General features: G+C 45.3%; 1 protein-coding gene across 5 annotated transcripts in view; it reads left to right on the plus strand.

Moving 5' to 3' along the window:
* The first annotated feature begins 239 nt into the window (after positions 1 to 239).
* LOC135245298 (centrosomal protein of 170 kDa-like) overlaps positions 240 to 17,647 on the plus strand; it is a 51,922-nt gene continuing 34,514 nt past the window's right edge. For 3 of the 5 annotated variants that reach the window (XM_064318278.1, XM_064318295.1, XM_064318303.1), the window contains exons 1-4: positions 240 to 443; positions 11,729 to 11,874; positions 16,352 to 16,441; positions 17,496 to 17,574. In XM_064318278.1, the coding sequence (XP_064174348.1) occupies positions 11,770 to 11,874; positions 16,352 to 16,441; positions 17,496 to 17,574 (274 nt within the window). In that variant the 5' untranslated portion in view covers positions 240 to 443; positions 11,729 to 11,769. Of the gene's footprint in view, positions 444 to 11,728; positions 11,875 to 13,439; positions 13,458 to 16,351; positions 16,442 to 17,495; positions 17,575 to 17,647 lie in introns of those variants that run through there. The other 2 variants (XM_064318288.1, XM_064318312.1) reach the window with 2 other exon arrangements.

Raw genomic sequence — 17,647 nt, forward strand, 5'->3', positions numbered from 1 at the left:
GGCTCGGCTAAAAATAGTTGATTTATCATCAGAATTTATGCCTGGTCAATGTCGACACTTCCCATGCGGAAATGTTTATTTACCGAATTTCTATAAGCCACCACACACGTCAGGTTGAAATGGACCCTCCGTTTCCTGCGCGGAGACCCCATTCATTGGATCATCTTATACGCTTTATTTGTTTAATTTACTCTGCTCTTGTGAATTTGCCAGTGCTCGTGCCAATCACGCGATACCGTCACGCCCACCGGGCCGTGTTGGAACTGCCAGTGCTGGATCCTGCAGCCGGACTCGCTCTCCGGCGCCGCTATGCGTGGGGAATAACGTTATTGCCGAGCAACGAAGACAGAGCTCTGGGGTTGGGCGGCGAGAGCTTTGTGCATAGGCACAAAGGCACATTGGATATAGATACCCTAGCAACACATCCGACAGCAGGAAAAAGGGTAAGTCAGCGTTACTGTTAATTACGGTCCATTGATAAGATGCAATAGAGTTCATGTGTAGTGAGGTTCGCAGAAATAACAAAGAATATTAAAGTGAATTAATGCGTGACAGCTTCTTGGTCCCATTTACAATTTTGTAATCTGGGCAGGAAATGAACTAAGATAACGGTTGTCTGTCTCCAGTTCTATGGTCCAGGAGAGGGATAATCATTAAGATTCGTTAAATTTGCATGCGGAGCCACTACCGTTAGACTGTCTAATGGCAATTGCATGCTAACTATCAATTATTAGCAACACCAAAGCTTTGTCATTTAGCCCAGCTAGTTGCTAGCCATAGGCTATGAAGCTATGTGATGCATAGCCCACTAGCTTGCAAGCTGACGTTCGCTAGACGGCTTCCTAGGCTGTTCGCCAAGATGGTGCAACATGACTGCAAGCTTACCATTCAGACATGGTTAAATAGCCTACTGTACAGTAATGGGCTTGCAAATTCTGAATTGAATCAATGAATTTTGTACGAAGGGTGACATTACGATAATTTAGCTGCTTACTGATTTGTGGAGATGATGGTAAACGCATAGCAACCAGAATTATGACGCCACAGGAACATACGTCCCATTTACAATTAGCCGCACGCTAGTCGTGTGTGACGGGCTTTCAGTCGGAATCGCGTTCTGGGAGAATGAGCCGTTTCCTGCCTCTTTCTGCACAATGTGAGTTGTCTCTCAAGCGGCGCTTTGCTACTGAAGGGAATCATCAAAAGAGAAAATAATGCTGATTAGATGGACTACTTATGTTTGCTAGGCAGCTGATAACTAGGACTGTAGTGTCCCACTCTGTTGAAAGCTATTATTTTTTGCGATTGCTTATACGAAATTCTAAAGTGTAATGTTTTAAACGTGTAAGTGCTCTGAAATGTGCTTTTTATTCATTTAATTTGTCACATTGTATTATGTTACTGAATAAATGGTCTTATAAACAAAGATAATGATTGTTTTATTTTAGAATGAAAGCACCTCAGTCGCATTCTTAAAATGGACAATAAATAAATCAAATAAACAAACAAACAAACAAACAAATAAACAAATAAATAAATAAATAAATAAAAGTAAACCCGTTAGATCTGCTTCTAGCAATGGGACGCTATCTTCCGGCGCTTTCCAACGCAATGGAGTATTGTGGTGTGATTTAAAGTCTCTTGCACAGATTCAGTAAAAAAAAAAAAACAGGACACACACTGTCTCATAATAACCGTCACCGCCACTGGCGTTCTCCTTGAAATCGACACAGGAAGTGCCGTCATGGTGCATGTAACGCGTTTAACCTCAGTAGTGGCTTACGCCCTCCACAATTAAAATAATCATTGGTGCATCTCGGTTGGTCGGAGTAGTGTGTACTACATGCCCAATCTCATGTTATTTTTGTGGCTGTTTAAAGACACAGTGTAATGTATACATGTCTTTTAGTGAAACGTGACCTTCGCTTCTGAAACATTTATACATAAGCCTTCTCTAACGTACTCAGAAGGACGCCTTTGCAATGGTGTATATTGAAGAGACCGTTAAAACGTTGGTATGCACTGATTCTCTGCCATACTAATGGATTTATTTGTATAATGCTTTTCATACATTATCCCAATTTTCACAACTCAGGATGAAAGTGTAAAATGAATAAAAAGGATAGTAAGGATAACAATATAATTAGTATCAAGAGATTCAATAAAACTAAGCTACAAAATGCAGTAAAGGAAATCACAATACATAAATAAAATTAAGTAATATAAAACAACTGGATGACCAACTTAGAAAAGTGCTTTTAAACGGGATTTAACTAATGCAATTGAGAGGCAGTGTCTGAGGTCAGACTAGCAGACTGACCTACTGCATAATTTTGGAACAGCGATGCTAAATGCAAGTTTTACAGTAATAACACCCGTCAGCTAAATGTGAGGTGAATAGTTTATAGTTCACATTTTCAAAGGGCTGTAGCTCAACTCAGAATAGTCCTGAACACAGAGCAGTGTGTTGAGGTTTTGTATTCATAAAGCATCTCAGAGCAGGGGTGCTGATCTAGGATCGCGGTTCCCCCTGTCCATATCTCGACCTGATTCATTATGGTCCCCGATCTGCACTGCTAATCTGAGATACATTATGAACACGAGCCCTGATTCCATGCTTCCGCTTGGAGCTCAACTGTCCCAAAAAAAGAAATGACTCGCAACTTAAATTCAGTGGATCAAAAAAGAACATCGGCATTTGGAATTTAGAGACACTTCCTTGTGCTGCAGTTCAAAATACACTGTGTCTGTAATGCTCGAAGCATGCCCAATTTAGACTGGATTGGTGTTTGTGGTCCGTTACAGCAGCAACAACAGTTTTCTTTTAAACATTAGCAGGCTCCTCCCCTTCCCGTCAGGGCTGTCCAGTCACAAGCCTCTCTCTCCTCTGTGTGTGTCGGCAGAGTAGTCCAGGAAAATGGCTATTGCATCCCACTTCAAATTACAACTGTGACAGCAGACTAGACCAGACTCGAATTTTCATTTGAAAAAGTCTTGAAATGTTATTGAGTAAGGAACTACACGGTCCACATCACAACTTGCTGCTAAAAAATGAAACGACTTTCCATGGCAACAGGTTCAAAAGTTATGAATGGTTTTGAGCAGACATGTCTTGTCTATTAACTCTGGACTCGGGATTTGTCGGAGTGGAGGTGCCCGAAATAGAACTTTCCAGATTGCTGAATGTCAGCTTTACCTGATGAGACCCATAGCAACACTAAGCTTTTTATAGCATTTGTAACATTTAAGGTCTGTTTTCTGACTCTTACTGTATGTAGCTGGTCTGCATTATAGGCATTATTGAAAGCTGTGAAACCCTGTTACACATATCAGATTCCTCATGTGATAAACTGTCCAGCAGGTAAGAGGATGAGTAGTTTTAATACCAGTCTACGAGGTGTAATCTCTGGCTATGGTGGCAGGCACATTACATTACAGTCTTATTCAGAGCGACATACAGTAGTGGAGAGCATCAGTGTAATTCTCAGGAATACAAAAGCGCAATGTCCCCAGGACTCTGTTATAATCAATCACTTAACAAACAACATTGTATTGTAACAAAAGGAAGTGCCAGTTGACCGATAACCTATATATACACAGCTGCACCTGTAGCACGCTCAAAATCCAAAGTTAAGGTTCATGTAGACGACATGAACCTTAGTCCCTCACGTCTCTCTGGCAGTTTGATGGTACACAGATCTGAGCAGTATGATCTGTTAAACCTCCTTCTAAAAAGGACCTAAGCGTGTACTGAGTACTGAGAACAATCGCGTGCCCTGGGCCCCAGTCAGACAGACGCAGCTCTTGTATTAGTTTCTGTCTGAAGTGTCTGTACTTTGAGCAGCAGAGGCGGAAGGAGAGAGGCAGGCCCCTGGCCTTCATCGATTTGTCCTGTTCATGAAAACTCCCCCACGGGGATTATCCCACGCGCAAGCCTGAACACCCTGTGCATTAGAGCCAGTCCACGGCCAGAAGATGAAGGAGAAGGGGGGGGGGACGGATCGACTGACTGAAATCTATAACTCATATTACACTTGCGCAGCCGGGGATAATTCATGGTTCGAGTCATTTCGGCGCAGCTGAGCAGATGGATATAGGTGATGAATCTGAGGAATGCAGCGAGCCCGTTGTAAGGCCGTGGTGTTATATATAACCAGGGTAGCGTGGCTTAAAAAGTGTAATATCGCTAGCAGTTTCTCAGGAATACTGCACACGTGTCCACGGGCTTCCTCTCCTGGTTATTAGTTACGGGTGGCAGCGTGGGATTTGTTAGCGTTCCCAGGAGGAAACTGGTTTAACTAAAAGGTACTTGGGAGAAACGTCCAGGTGAAAATACACCGTCTTTAGAAGAATGCTGAGTGTGGCATAACATAACTTAGCATAACATAACATAAATGACGAGAACAGACCATTCAGCCAAACAATGCTTGCCTTTTTCCTGACTAAATTGTGCTAGTGCTCTGATGACCTACAGGCTGGATAGTATCTATTACTGCCGATGAGGTGGAGTCTCACTGTTTTGTGGCTTCACTCTCTCTCTCTTTGAGAAGGGCGCACTGGAAATATTGGCTGGGTTATCTATTTTAAGTGTGGGGTCTGGAGCATGCAGTCTTATATTTCAACCAGACCTCTTGGAAGGAAGAGGAATCCTACGCGAATGTGAAACGGTGCTCCAACATGCTGACTGTGGCTTTTTTTTTTGTTGTTGCCTTAAACTCAAGTGTAATTTTTCAATGTCTCTGCCTTGTGTTTACCCGAGTGGAGATGCTAGCGTCTGTTTCAAGTTCTGTTGTAAAGCTGCTTACAGTAATTGATCCACTTAACGCCAAACCTTGAGCATTGTCTGAGGGCTCTACCTTTGCGTTTGAGATTTGAAAGTGTTCACATTTCTTATGATGAGGTTTCATTTGCTCCGAGGGTTTCCAATCCAAATTCCCCACGGGTGGGTCTGTGATGGCAGTCTATATGAAAAGGTATAGCCTGCATAATTTATACTAGCGCTCGCTTGACATCAGTGTCAGCTATTGCCTCATTTTTAGCAGATAAAGTTCAAGTTTTTTGTTAAATATATTTTATAGATAATTAATTGAAAGTAGGGAACACATGGGCTTATGGACATGTAAGGGCGAGCGTAGGATGTAGGCTAGTGTTTAAAACGGTTGGAAATTCATGAAGTTCTGCGGCTCTTTGTAGCGAGTGGCTTTTGATGGCGTCTGATGGTAGTCTGGGGATTTCATTCAGCTATCAAAAACGATGTACTGAGAGTCGGTTAAGCCCTCTCTCAGATTTGAAAGGTGTTTTCCCCGCCTCTTATCGTTCGGAGCCAGCTGTGCAAAGCCTTCAAAAGCGTCTGAAGATCTGGACATATTTCTGAAATCCACTGCATTTACAGGATATAATTCTGAATACGGAGAGAGAAAAAAGCATGAGCTCTGCGATATATTTTCTGCGGTGAGTTGAGATGAGACACAGTGGAGCGTTTTGGAACTCTTTCTTCTGAGAGTGTAAGGTGCAACACATAAACAACAACAATAATAATATGATGATGATGACTACATTACATTACATTACAGGCATTTGGCAGATGCTCTTATCCAGACTACTACTATGAATAACAATAATATTGTTGTTGTTTTTGTTATTATTAAACAAATAAAATATTTCATGAGAACAGCCCTAGATGCGGCACACTCCTTAGGACATTGTCCCCATGTGACGCTCTATGTTAATTTCGAGCTGCAACAGATTCAGAAATGTCGCGAAGCTAAAACTGTTTGTTATTAGGAATTCAGGTCCAATAGCCGTGCAGTGTCTCACTGCAGAACAGAATCAGCCTTTAACCTCTCCAGCTTTGTGGCTCCAAAACTGCATTGATTTTGACTAATTGGCTCTAAACAAACTTGGGATGAATTGACTCCACGATTAGACATGACTGTGCATCTTCTACTGTGCATCTTCCCTGCCCATTAATGCTGACTGGAGAACAGCAGCTAATGATCTGAGCTCTCAGACTTTTCTCCGCGCTAGATTCTCTCAGCATAAAGGCCAAGCTTACAAGCTGTAGCTCAGTATTGTGTGTGTGCGCTATTATGTTCTCCCTGGTTAATTAACGTAGATCTATTCAAGCTCTATTAGTATCATAAGCGTGCTATTCCTGCTTGCGTTCTTTTGGGTTTGAACCTGTGATTTCGTGTCCCGCACAGCGACGGTGTTCTGGGATTTTCCGAGGAATTTGGCTCGTTTCAGGGGAGAACATGGCCAAAAACTCAAAAACGAACAGATGAAGTGTGAGGGTCTGAAACATTTTTTTTTTTACATCACGTGTCACTGCAGCTGTCCTGCAAATGAACGTTGTATTCCTTCCAGTTAATATTGAGGTCATATAAAATGGTCATCCAGATTAATGCTGAGCTCTGGTGTAAAAGTCAGCTTGTCTCAGCATCACACGGTGTGGAAACTACAACTTGGCAGTAGTTTGTGAATAATCCTTCTGGGTTGTGGGCCATTTTTCTTCGAACACCAAACAAAACCTTCCATAATGTTTCTGCACTGTGTCAGAAACACAGAGACAATTCCTGCTTAGATCTGTAGTTACACCAAGAAGGTTGGACAAGGAGGGTGGTGCCTGTTTTCAGGATTTTAATGCCAGATTCTGCTGTTAATTATTTATTTAATTAACAAATTAATTTAATTTGTGTTATCTGGCTGCATTTATTGATAAGCTCTTGAATAAGCCTATGTCTCTGTGTGAAATGTTTTACTGGGGTCCAGTCCATGAATGCACTGGGGTTGATGTATAGAACTAATTAGCTAATTGAGCCGGGGCTAATTGGTGGAAATGAAAACGCGCATAAACCCTGATCCTTCGGGAACAGAATTGCAGACCACTGAGACAGACCATATGTGCTACGTACATTAATCACGGCACCTGGTTATGCACATGGAATGTAATTTGTCATGGGTGAATATATGTTCATTATTATTGAAAGGGAGGATGTTTTTAAAAGCATTTGTTCCTGGCACAGCAGAGGCTGTATTAATGCTGTATTTCCCTCTCTCTCTCTCTCTCTCTCTCTCTCTCTCTTTCTTTCTCTCCCTCTCCCTCTCTCTCAGTGCATTATTGCATAGACATCAATGTGCCACCCTGTTGTGTGCGTTTTTTTTTCGACTCAGACCATATGGTAGTTTCTGCAGTCTCTCTAATTATGCACATTATTATGTTGCTGTCCTCGCATAGAACACCCTTTCCTCTCTCACATGCAGAGCATTCTAACTAAAACCCTGTATTTTACCTGAATCCTGTATTATGCATTTATAAAAAAAGACAATTTTTCTGCGTATTTGCCTGTATGTAGCCAGTGTTTACTTCCTTTGGGTTTTTTTTTTTAAAGGCACTGCAGGTCTTTGCCTGGCTACACTTTCATCTCTGCCATGTTCAGGGCCCTGTGGACCGGAGGCTGCTCAGATTAAATTGCTCAGAGTGACGCTGTCGTGTTATTTGAGAGCGCAGGTCAACTGGGCCCGAAAGCAACACGCCATTATTACAGCACTGAGATCTTAAGAGAGTCTCGGCACAGGAGATTTGCATAATAATTACAGAACTGAATCTTTTACTTCTTTAAAAAATAAAGATTAAAAATTAAAAATTTAGTGAGTACTGTAATAGTGACTGTTTTTTCTGCCCACAGGAATATTATTTTATTGGTTAGAGTGTTCAAGAATTACAAATGACCTGGCCGTGTAAAGAGCAGATTCTTTGTTCGAATGACCATGACACAGTGCAGCCAAGCTAACAGTAAAAGGCTAGTATGTAGCTGCTTATGCTAGTGTAGGTCAGGGTTGTGACTCTAGCGGCATAGATACCCATCATCCCTCCTGTTTCCTTAATGTGGAACAGGGATTCGAGGCAGACCTCTGACTGCATAATCCCATTAGCGTGGCTGTAATCCTCATTATAGCAGGAAGTAACTCCACGCTTCTTATTACACTGAGGCAGAATGAGTGTGCATTTTTGTGTGTGTGTCATCCCTTGATTCCTTAGCTGGGCTGAAACTGCTCTTTTCCACTGGAATAATTCCATTTTAATGGACATTTTCAATGGGTTTCTGCGCTGCTGGAACACTAGCAGTTCTCGTCAGTTGAATTCAGGTGAACTTCAAGATTACAGAAATAAGCTTTCTTTAAAAGGCGAAATTTCTCCCAAACCACCTGTGTACATTTGGACTCCCTGTACATGTGCCCTCATGTTAAACTACTTTAGAAAAGCCCTTTATCTCATTATAAACGGGTTCATTTAAAAGTAACATGTTCTTCCCCAATGATTGGCGCATCTGTGTATTTTTCATGAGGAGGGGTCGTAAAACTGGGTCACGTTGAAGCATAAACATGAAACGGAACTCACTGCTCTCAGTATCAAAGAGACCCTGCGGTGGCCTTTCTGAAATGTGTGGTCATCTCAAATTCTTTACAGTGAAGGCGGGGTAGGGGGGGTGGGGGTCTCCTCAACCCCCACCAGGGTGTAGCCCCCACCTGAGAGAAGAAGCACAGCGGCCATTTTAAACAAACTCACCCCACGTCAGCTTAAGAGGAGGGGGGGTGGGACGTGTGTGTGCGTGCGTGCGTGCGTGCGTGCATGTGTGCGCGTGTTTGGACTGTTCATTCAGTGAATTTGTATTTTATTGCCCCTCGTCTCTGAAAACAGCTCTTTCATACTAGAGTAAAGTGCTAAAATTGAGTCTCTCCAGTACATTAGCAGCTTTATGAATGAGAGGCATGCAAGCAGCACGTTTCCAAATGTCATCTGCTCAGCTAATGGTAAAATAAAATTGAGTCTCGTCCCTTACTGGGCTCTCCATGTAAGCTGCTAATGACAGGATTCTGTGGGCGAAGGGTATTATTCTCCCTTTAAAAAACTCCCTGCTATCTGAAAGGGGCAAAGACTCAGTGTAGGCTAGATCTTAGTTTTGCTTTAGCCCCAGCTGCTATGATCTTATCCTAGCTCACCATAGAGATAGTGGTGTCAATACAGGAAGTGCGTTTGGCTGTTAAAACCAGGGCCGAGCCATTGCGCTGTGATGAGGTCATGGGGAGGTAATGATGAGGTCATTTGGGTGGTGTAGCCTCTTTTGCAGATGTTGATTCATCTGGATATGGTTCTGTTGGGATGTGAGTATCTCACACTAAAAGGTCATCTTTACTCACACAGGATCCACTCACACAGAGAGCTTTACTCACACATGGGATCCACTCTCAAAAAGCTGTACCCACATGGGATCTACTCACACACAGAACTTTATTCACATGGGATCCACTTACTTTGTTCATTTTTTTTTTACTAGTAATAGAAATAAAAATAACTGAATAAAAGTCTTCCATAGTGTAGCTAAATGGCACCATTACTTAATTGCCAGTATATTAGGTTAACTCCACCACAGGAGTAGCAATTAGATTTGTTTCTGTTCTGTCTGAATACCTGACCTGTAAATAAGGAATGCTTTTTTTTTCTGGGTCACGCCGCTATAGTCAAGCGGCTAGTGAGGCCGTTAATTAGAGCTCCTTCCAGGGTGGCTTTGAAGACGCGCTCGCGCTAGTCTCCAGGAATTGTCTCTGCTGTAAATCACATTTTTGGCCACTTGCGTTGCGTCTCCGCCTGTCTTCTCTCCACAAAGCCGGCACAGTCAGCCGGTAACAAGCCCAGCACTGTGTCGGCACCGCCCGGGGGCAGGGGGGAGGGGGGGCACAGTATGACCAAATCAGTCTTTGGCCCAGAAAATGATGCCGCGTGCTGGGTTGTGGAAGTTTGATATTAGTCGCTGCCGTTGTATGCTGTTCAACCATGATGCCAAATGCTGAATCATGTGCTCCACGCGGCCAATCAGTTTATTTATATCATTGTTTAAAAAATTTTTTTTTAAAAAGAACACTTCAATTTGCAAGCCCAAATATACGAGTAAACCGTTTTGTACGTTGTTTAAAAACTCTGAAAACTTGTAATTCAGCCGTCTGCTGAGAGCGGTGCAGGCCTGCAGTAGGGTGTTTACAGAAGGCTTGTTTATATTTCCCTGGGTGTAGGCGCGTGTTTACTACGAAAGAGTCTTAGCGCGTTTAACATTCATCTGTTGGAACGGTTTTGCCAGAATGACGCGTGCGCTGCGGGAAAGCTGCTTACTTAGCGAGGGCATTCCCTGGCTTTCAGAGCGTTTCCGAGCGGAACTAAAGAACTGGCAGCCCAGCTCGGGCTTTGATGCGTGCGGTCAGCGCCGCTGATTTCCTCTGCTTCACAGACTGCGCTGTGATTTCGCTCGCTGGAGTCCTGGAGGTCCAGAACCAGGAGTTAAAGCTAAACGAGGCTTTAATCTCAAGGACAGGGCATATGGTTTTATTAATGTTCTGAAGCTCCGTGGCTGGAGGTGCTGTTGTGTTATGAGGGCCTCAGCCAGGCAAGAATTATGTGACTTCTCTGTTTGGCTGAGGCGGTCTGGAGTAAGACCGCTGCTCCTCGGGCCAGCTTTGTGTAGTGAGCGCGTGATCCCCGCAGTCATTCGGAGACCTCAGCTTAGCTGTAATAAATTAGTAATAATGTAATAAACTATATTCTGTGTAATAAAGTTTGAAGTCATTTTCTCGTTTGAGCTTGTGTTCAAAGCACTTTGGAAATAAAAGATCAAAGCGGCAAAAAAGTAATAGAAAGCCCTCAACCTCCAACCCACTCTACTTCAAATACTGTACGTGCACACTGTGCGCTAGCAAGTGCGCACTGAACTGAGCCTTAACTAAGTGGCTATTAGTGCTGAGCTGGGTGTTGTCACTGAGCTGAGAGTTTTAGCGGTATGTTGGGTGGTTGCGCCATGCTGAGTGTTAACACTGTACTAAGTGTTTACTATTGCTATACTATTGGATGTTAATGCTGACTATTAATGTTGTACTAAGTGTTTTAGCTCCATGTTGGGTGCTAGCGCTGTGCGGAGTGTTAGCGCCTGGTTTGTGAGGCCTTTCAGGAGGGGTAAGAAACTAATTTAGGGAATATGCCTTGCAGCACCGCTGTGTATTACTGAGATCACTCTTGACTCGTAGACGTACATTCCATCATTTTATTTATTTAGTCTTCAGTGTCTCCTCTACACGTCGCAGGCCTGGGTGCTGTGAAGGCTGTGCGTTCATCACAGAGAACTTGCGCCGTGGCCAGCAAGCTCAAATGGGCTGTTCCTGCTTCAGAGCTGCGGGGATGTGATGACACAAAGTCTCTTTTGTACTTCATTAAATATTCATGAGAAAAGCGTTGTGGGATTGCAGGAAGCAGGGACCCCCGGAAGCCATATTTTAAATGTTAGAGGTGCCTCTGGGTCAAGGGTGTAATTTATGGGGGAGATTGGGAGTTACAAACCTCCCTCCCCCCAGTATCACAAAACAGGCCACATTAACCCCCCCCCCCTATAATATAGCAGGATAATGAGAAAAATCTTTTCATATAATAAAGATGGGGATTTCATGTTGTGACTGGGATACAATAATCATTTCACAGCTGTTCTTTTAGAAAAAATGATTCTGGTGGGGCATGTCCCCCACCCCCATAGAGGGTTGCAGTTCTCAGGGTCTGTGCCTTTCAACCGCCCCCCCCCCCCCCCATATTCAAGCTAAAGTTACGCCCTACTCTGGGTCAGTCCCGTAGACTGTATAAAAATAGGTCAGTCCTGAAGGTGCTGTGACACTGTTCCCCTCCCCCCTGCAGGATGACATAGGCCCCGAGCCGGGACGGCCCAGCGGACAGAGATGAGCCTCACTTCCTGGTTCCTGGTGAGCAGCGGAGGCACCCGCCACCGCCTGCCCCGGGAGATGATCTTTGTGGGCCGAGACGACTGCGAGCTCATGCTGCAGGTGAGGCAGGTGTGCTCGTTACAGGTAAACCTGTACTGTGGGATGCCAGAGGACTGCGAGCTCATGCTGCAGGTGAGGCAGGTGTGCTCGTTACAGGTAAACCTGTACTGTGGGATGCCAGAGGACTGCGAGCTCATGCTGCAGGTGAGGCAGGTGTGCGCGTTACAGGTAAACCTGTACTGTGGATGCCAGAGGACTGCGAGCTCATGCTGCAGGTGAGGCAGGTGTGCGCGTTACAGGTAAACCTGTACTGTGGGATGCCAGAGGACTGCGAGCTCATGCTGCAGGTGAGGCAGGTGTGCTGGTTACAGGTAAACCTGTACTGTGGGATGCCAGAGGACTGCGAGCTCATGCTGCAGGTGAGGCAGGTGTGCTGGTTACAGGTAAACCTGTACTGTGGGATGCCAGAGGACTGCGAGCTCATGCTGCAGGTGAGGCAGGTGTGCTGGTTACAGGTAAACCTGTACTGTGGGACGCCAGAGGACTGCGAGCTCATGCTGCAGGTGAGGCAGGTGTGCTGGTTACAGGTAAACCTGTACTGTGGGACGCCAGAGGACTGCGAGCTCATGCTGCAGGTGAGGCAGGTGTGCTGGTTACAGGTAGACCTGTACTGCATGATGCCAGAGGACTGCGAGCTCATGCTGCAGGTGAGGCAGGTGTGCTGGTTACAGGTAAACCTGTACTGTGGGATGCCAGAGGACTGCGAGCTCATGCTGCAGGTGAGGCAGGTGTGCTGGTTACAGGTAAACCTGTACTGTGTGATGCCAGAGGACTGCGAGCTCATGCTGCAGGTGAGGCAGGTGTGCGCGTTACAGGTAAACCTGTACTGTGGGATGCCAGAGGACTGCGAGCTCATGCTGCAGGTGAGGCAGGTGTGCTGGTTACAGGTAAACCTGTACTGCGTGATGCCAGAGGACTGCGAGCTCATGCTGCAGGTGAGGCAGGTGTGCTGGTTACAGGTAAACCTGTACTGTGGGATGCCAGAGGACTGTGAGCTCATGCTGCAGGTGAGGCAGGTGTGCGCGTTACAGGTAAACCTGTACTGTGGGATGCCAGAGGACTGCGAGCTCATGCTGCAGGTGAGGCAGGTGTGCGCGTTACAGGTAAACCTGTACTGTGGGATGCCAGAGGACTGCGAGCTCATGCTGCAGGTGAGGCAGGTGTGCTGGTTACAGGTAGACCTGTACTGTGGGACGCCAGAGGACTGCGAGCTCATGCTGCAGGTGAGGCAGGTGTGCTGGTTACAGGTAAACCTGTACTGTGGGACGCCAGAGGACTGCGAGCTCATGCTGCAGGTGAGGCAGGTGTGCTGGTTACAGGTAAACCTGTACTGCGTGATGCCAGAGGACTGCGAGCTCATGCTGCAGGTGAGGCAGGTGTGCTGGTTACAGGTAAACCTGTACTGCGTGATGCCAGAGGACTGTGAGCTCATGCTGCAGGTGAGGCAGGTGTGCGCGTTACAGGTAGACCTGTACTGTGGGATGCCAGAGGACTGCGAGCTGATGCTGCAGGTGAGGCAGGTGTGCGCGTTACAGGTACACCTGTACTGTGGGATGCCAGAGGACTGCGAGCTCATGCTGCAGGTGGGCTTGTTGCATGTGAACTTGCTATAGGTGAGCTTGTAACAGGTGAGCTTATCCTGCAGACATGAGCTTTTTACAGGTGAACTTGTTATATGTAAGCCCCTGATACAGGTGAGCTTGCTATAGGCAAGCTTGTTACAGGTAAGCCCCTGATACAGGTGAGCTTGCTACAGGTGAGCTTATACTGCAGGTGAGCTTGCAACAGATGAGCTTGTTACATGTAAACCACAGATACAGGTGAGCTTGCTACAGGTGAGCTAATGGTGCAGGTGAGCTTGTTACCAGTGAGGTTGTTACAGGTAAGCCCCTGATACAGGTGAGCTTGCTACAGGTGAGCTTATGCTGCAAGTGAGCTTGTTATTACTGAGCTGATTCCACAAGTAAGGAGACCACCTCAGTTTTTGCTGCCTGAAGACCAGATTAGTCTAAACACATTGCTGCATACCAGATTGATTGCTAATCGTGCTATTTTTGTCATACCTTATAAGGTTGTTGGCCTCTTTTCTATGGTTTATACTTTGCTGACATTTTGGCAGTGCTGAATCCATCATCCTGTCAGAGAAAGGCTGCTTTTGATTGACATTTGTTCAGAGCTGTCTGTCTAACCACTGGCTCCATCTCTCTCTGTCTCCGTCTGCCTCTCTCTCTCTTCCCCTTTTGGGACTTTCTCCTGATCCTCTACTTTTGAAACCATGCACCATTTTAACCCTTTAAGGTATAAGATCACTGATATACAGTATAATTAGAATGTTCTTAACTGAAAATTCTAATGCTGAAAGCAATGGAGTTCTAGAACACTGAATTTTCAAAAACATTCCCAAAAACCTACTCTTCAGAGGGATAAATTCCTCAGAAGCTGGCAGTAGGTTGGCATGTGTTGAGGAGTATTTTTATGAATGTGCAGAGGAGGGAATGAGTTTGCAGACAAGCTGGCTAGCGACCGCCGGCTTACCGGTTCAGCTGCCTGCTGCAGTAGGCCATTGAGCGGTGCTCATAGCCTGCGAGATGCCACACAGCGAATAGATGATGAACTTAAACGCTCACACTGGATTCCACTGGCCTGCTTCTGTTCCTGTCTGCTGAGAACTTCACTAAAGAGAGAGACCGGAGAGACACTGAATTGCAAAACCCTCAAAACTGCTGCAAAAATACTGTAGACACTTTTAAATGAGTCTCTATTTTGGGGCACAGTTGCAAAAAAAGAATGCCCTGTTTAGCCTTTCAAGTTGACCCCCCATATGACCTAGCTGAAGTCGCGGAGCAGAGAGATTTTAATCATATCCTTCTTCCAAAGGTGAAGCAAGAGTTCTCCATAACAGCATATTTTGGGGAGATTTGTTCAAGTGTAAGACTGTGCCAGCAAACATTAGCATAAATGTAGGTAGTATTCAGGATACGTGTTAATTCTAGTTAAATGGAAGGTTGCAAGCATGTGTAGCACCTATTCAAAGCTTTGTGGGTGTAATTAAAGTTCCTGAACGGCAAGCAGGAACTCTAAAATTCCCCACGTTCTTGGATGGATCCCGAGCAGCTGATACATCTTTTAAACGAGGGCGTGTTGGCTAATTAACCAAATTAACCGCAGAGGAACAGAACTTACCCGGTGAGCCGTAGCTCAGTAAGCCAGAGCGTCGTCCTCTTTTCCTGCTCATTCTCAAGGCGTTATGAACATCCATCCATCATCTATACCCGCTTATCCTGGTCTGGGTGTTGCTGGAGCCTATCCCAGCGTGCATTGGATGGCAGGCAGGAATACACCCTGTACAGGTCACCAATCTGTCGCGGGCCACACACACCATTCACTCCTCATTCGCTCATGCACTCATACCCATGACTGTCACATTTCTGTTCACATTATCTAATTAAGGTGAAATTGGCTCTGTCGCAATGTTCCAGTTTGGATGGAATGGGAATACTGCACTACCATCAGATAAACTGACATAATCTTGACATGCCATAACCTGTGATTAACGTTTACAGATGCATTTATTTTGGGAGGTATTTTGTGTTTGGTATCAAATAATACATATTTAATTGTCTTTTTGTACATCTGTGGAGATCCCGAGAAAAGATTTGTCTTGTTGGGTATGATTCCATGCAATATAGAATATACAGTATATACTGTAATAACATGGACCACATCATAGCTGTGTTTTCATTTGTTGACGCTCTAATTAAGCACCTGTCTTAAAAAAAAAACTGCATGTCAGCCATAATTTAATTTTGGCAGTAAATGAAAAAGTCCTTAACGGTGCATTTTTCGGAAATTCTCAGAATGGCGGAGGGGTGCATTTTTAGCATCTGCCAGTGCGTTAGTGCTTATGTGAGCGTGTGAGGCTGCCTCCGGCCCCGCCCTCCCCCTAACCCCCCCCCCAGCAGGGCCTTAACGAAGCTGCCGCCTCATTATCCACGGATCACACGGGCTGTTTTAATTGGCACGTCACCTGCGTGTGAGATTTTTTCTCCTCTTCCCTGCATGGTGTAGCTACACCATCAGAGCATATTATAGCACACTTCTCTGAGCTACTTCTAAATGCCATGTCTTTCATATGTCAGAATATATTGCATTATTAGGGCACCATATACTGGATTGACTCTGGTCAGCTCATTTGATTTGAAAAGACAGCAGTCTTTCGTCCCTGCTCCTGCAGAACTGCAGTGCAGGGTGTGGCTGCTTTTTGTTTCCACATTAAAATCAGAAATCAGTTCAGACCCCCGAAACCAGGGAAGGCGAGTTACCTGTGGTGAATAAATCTTGTGTTTGTGACCGATTCTCTTCTCTACTGCTGTGCCAGCCATACCCCTCCCTCCCCCCTCCCTCACCCTCCATGAGTGAAGCTGTGTTCCCCGCCCTGCGGCCTGACTGCTGTTTATCTGTGTGGTTTCGTCTTTAGTCTCGGAGCGTGGACAAACAGCACGCCGTCATCAACTACGAACCGGCGACGGACGAACACAAAGTCAAAGACCTGGGGAGCCTGAACGGGGTGAGAGGGGGGGGAGGGGGGGAGGGAGAGAGGGATGGGAGGGAGGGATGGGAGGGAGGGAGGGAGACAGATCTGATCCTCAGAGAGGAGGGATGGTGGGTTGGGAGGGGATGGAGGGAGATATGGAAGGAGAGAGGGAGAAGGGGAGTGAGGGAGAGATGTAAGAGTGATGCAGAGATGGAGTGATGGGAGTGGGTTTGATGAATTGAGAGAGAATAATAAGAGGGAGATGGAGAGAAGGGAGAAAGGAATCAGAGAGAGAGAGGGAGGAATGGAAGGATAGGAGAGAGGGTGGATGGTGTGAGAGAGGGATGTGAGAGGGATAGAGGGATATAAGAGAGTGATGGTGAGAGGAGAGGGATGGAAATATGGATAAGGAATGAAGCAATGGAAGGATGTGAAGAGGAAGAGCGATTTTTAAAAAAAGAAAGAAAACTGGATCCAAGAATAGCTGCGCGACAGCCTGTGGGCATTTCATGTGAGAACACCCCCCAGGATGGCCCGCGGGCAGAGCAGCCGTTAGCATTAGCATACGCTCACTATTACAGGGAGATAAATTAGCTGACTGACCGCCATGTTAATGAATGCTGTCAGCTCGTAATGGAACCCGCTCCCATCTTAAGGTATATTCAGTGTGCAATGAAGATAAGGTCGGTCATAAATTTAAACATACACAAATCCAATGCTATTCGTAACATATATGTATATATATGTTAGTCTCTTTAACCTTTAACCTTTAACCTTTAAACTTTAACCTCTGTTCTGATTTGGCTTAAATAGCATGAGTGTGATTCTAGCTGCAAATATAGCACAACACTGAACACTGTCAGGGATGTGGCTGCAGGTCTTACATGCTTCGAGGGTGGGGGGGGAGGGGGTCACAGTGGTTATTTATCTCCAGAAATAACCTCACCCAAATAACCTAACCTGCTGATTACCATGTGTGCTGGTGACCCTTCATAACTGTGAATATCTGCTTCTTGTTCAGTGATGACATCATTTCCTGAAAGCTGCTGGTTCTGCGCACTAAATTGGTCATCTTGTGTTTTTACAGACATTTGTGAATGATGTCAGGATCCAGGAACAGATGTACTTTACTCTGAAAATCGATGACAAGCTGAGGTTTGGATATGATATCCTTTCAGAGCCTTAATGGTGTGTTTGCCCGCAGTCTCACTGCTTGTGAGCCACTTCCTGTCCCTTTTC

This window comes from Anguilla rostrata, chromosome 2 (genome assembly GCF_018555375.3).
Source record: "Anguilla rostrata isolate EN2019 chromosome 2, ASM1855537v3, whole genome shotgun sequence".
Taxonomy (NCBI): domain Eukaryota; kingdom Metazoa; phylum Chordata; class Actinopteri; order Anguilliformes; family Anguillidae; genus Anguilla; species Anguilla rostrata.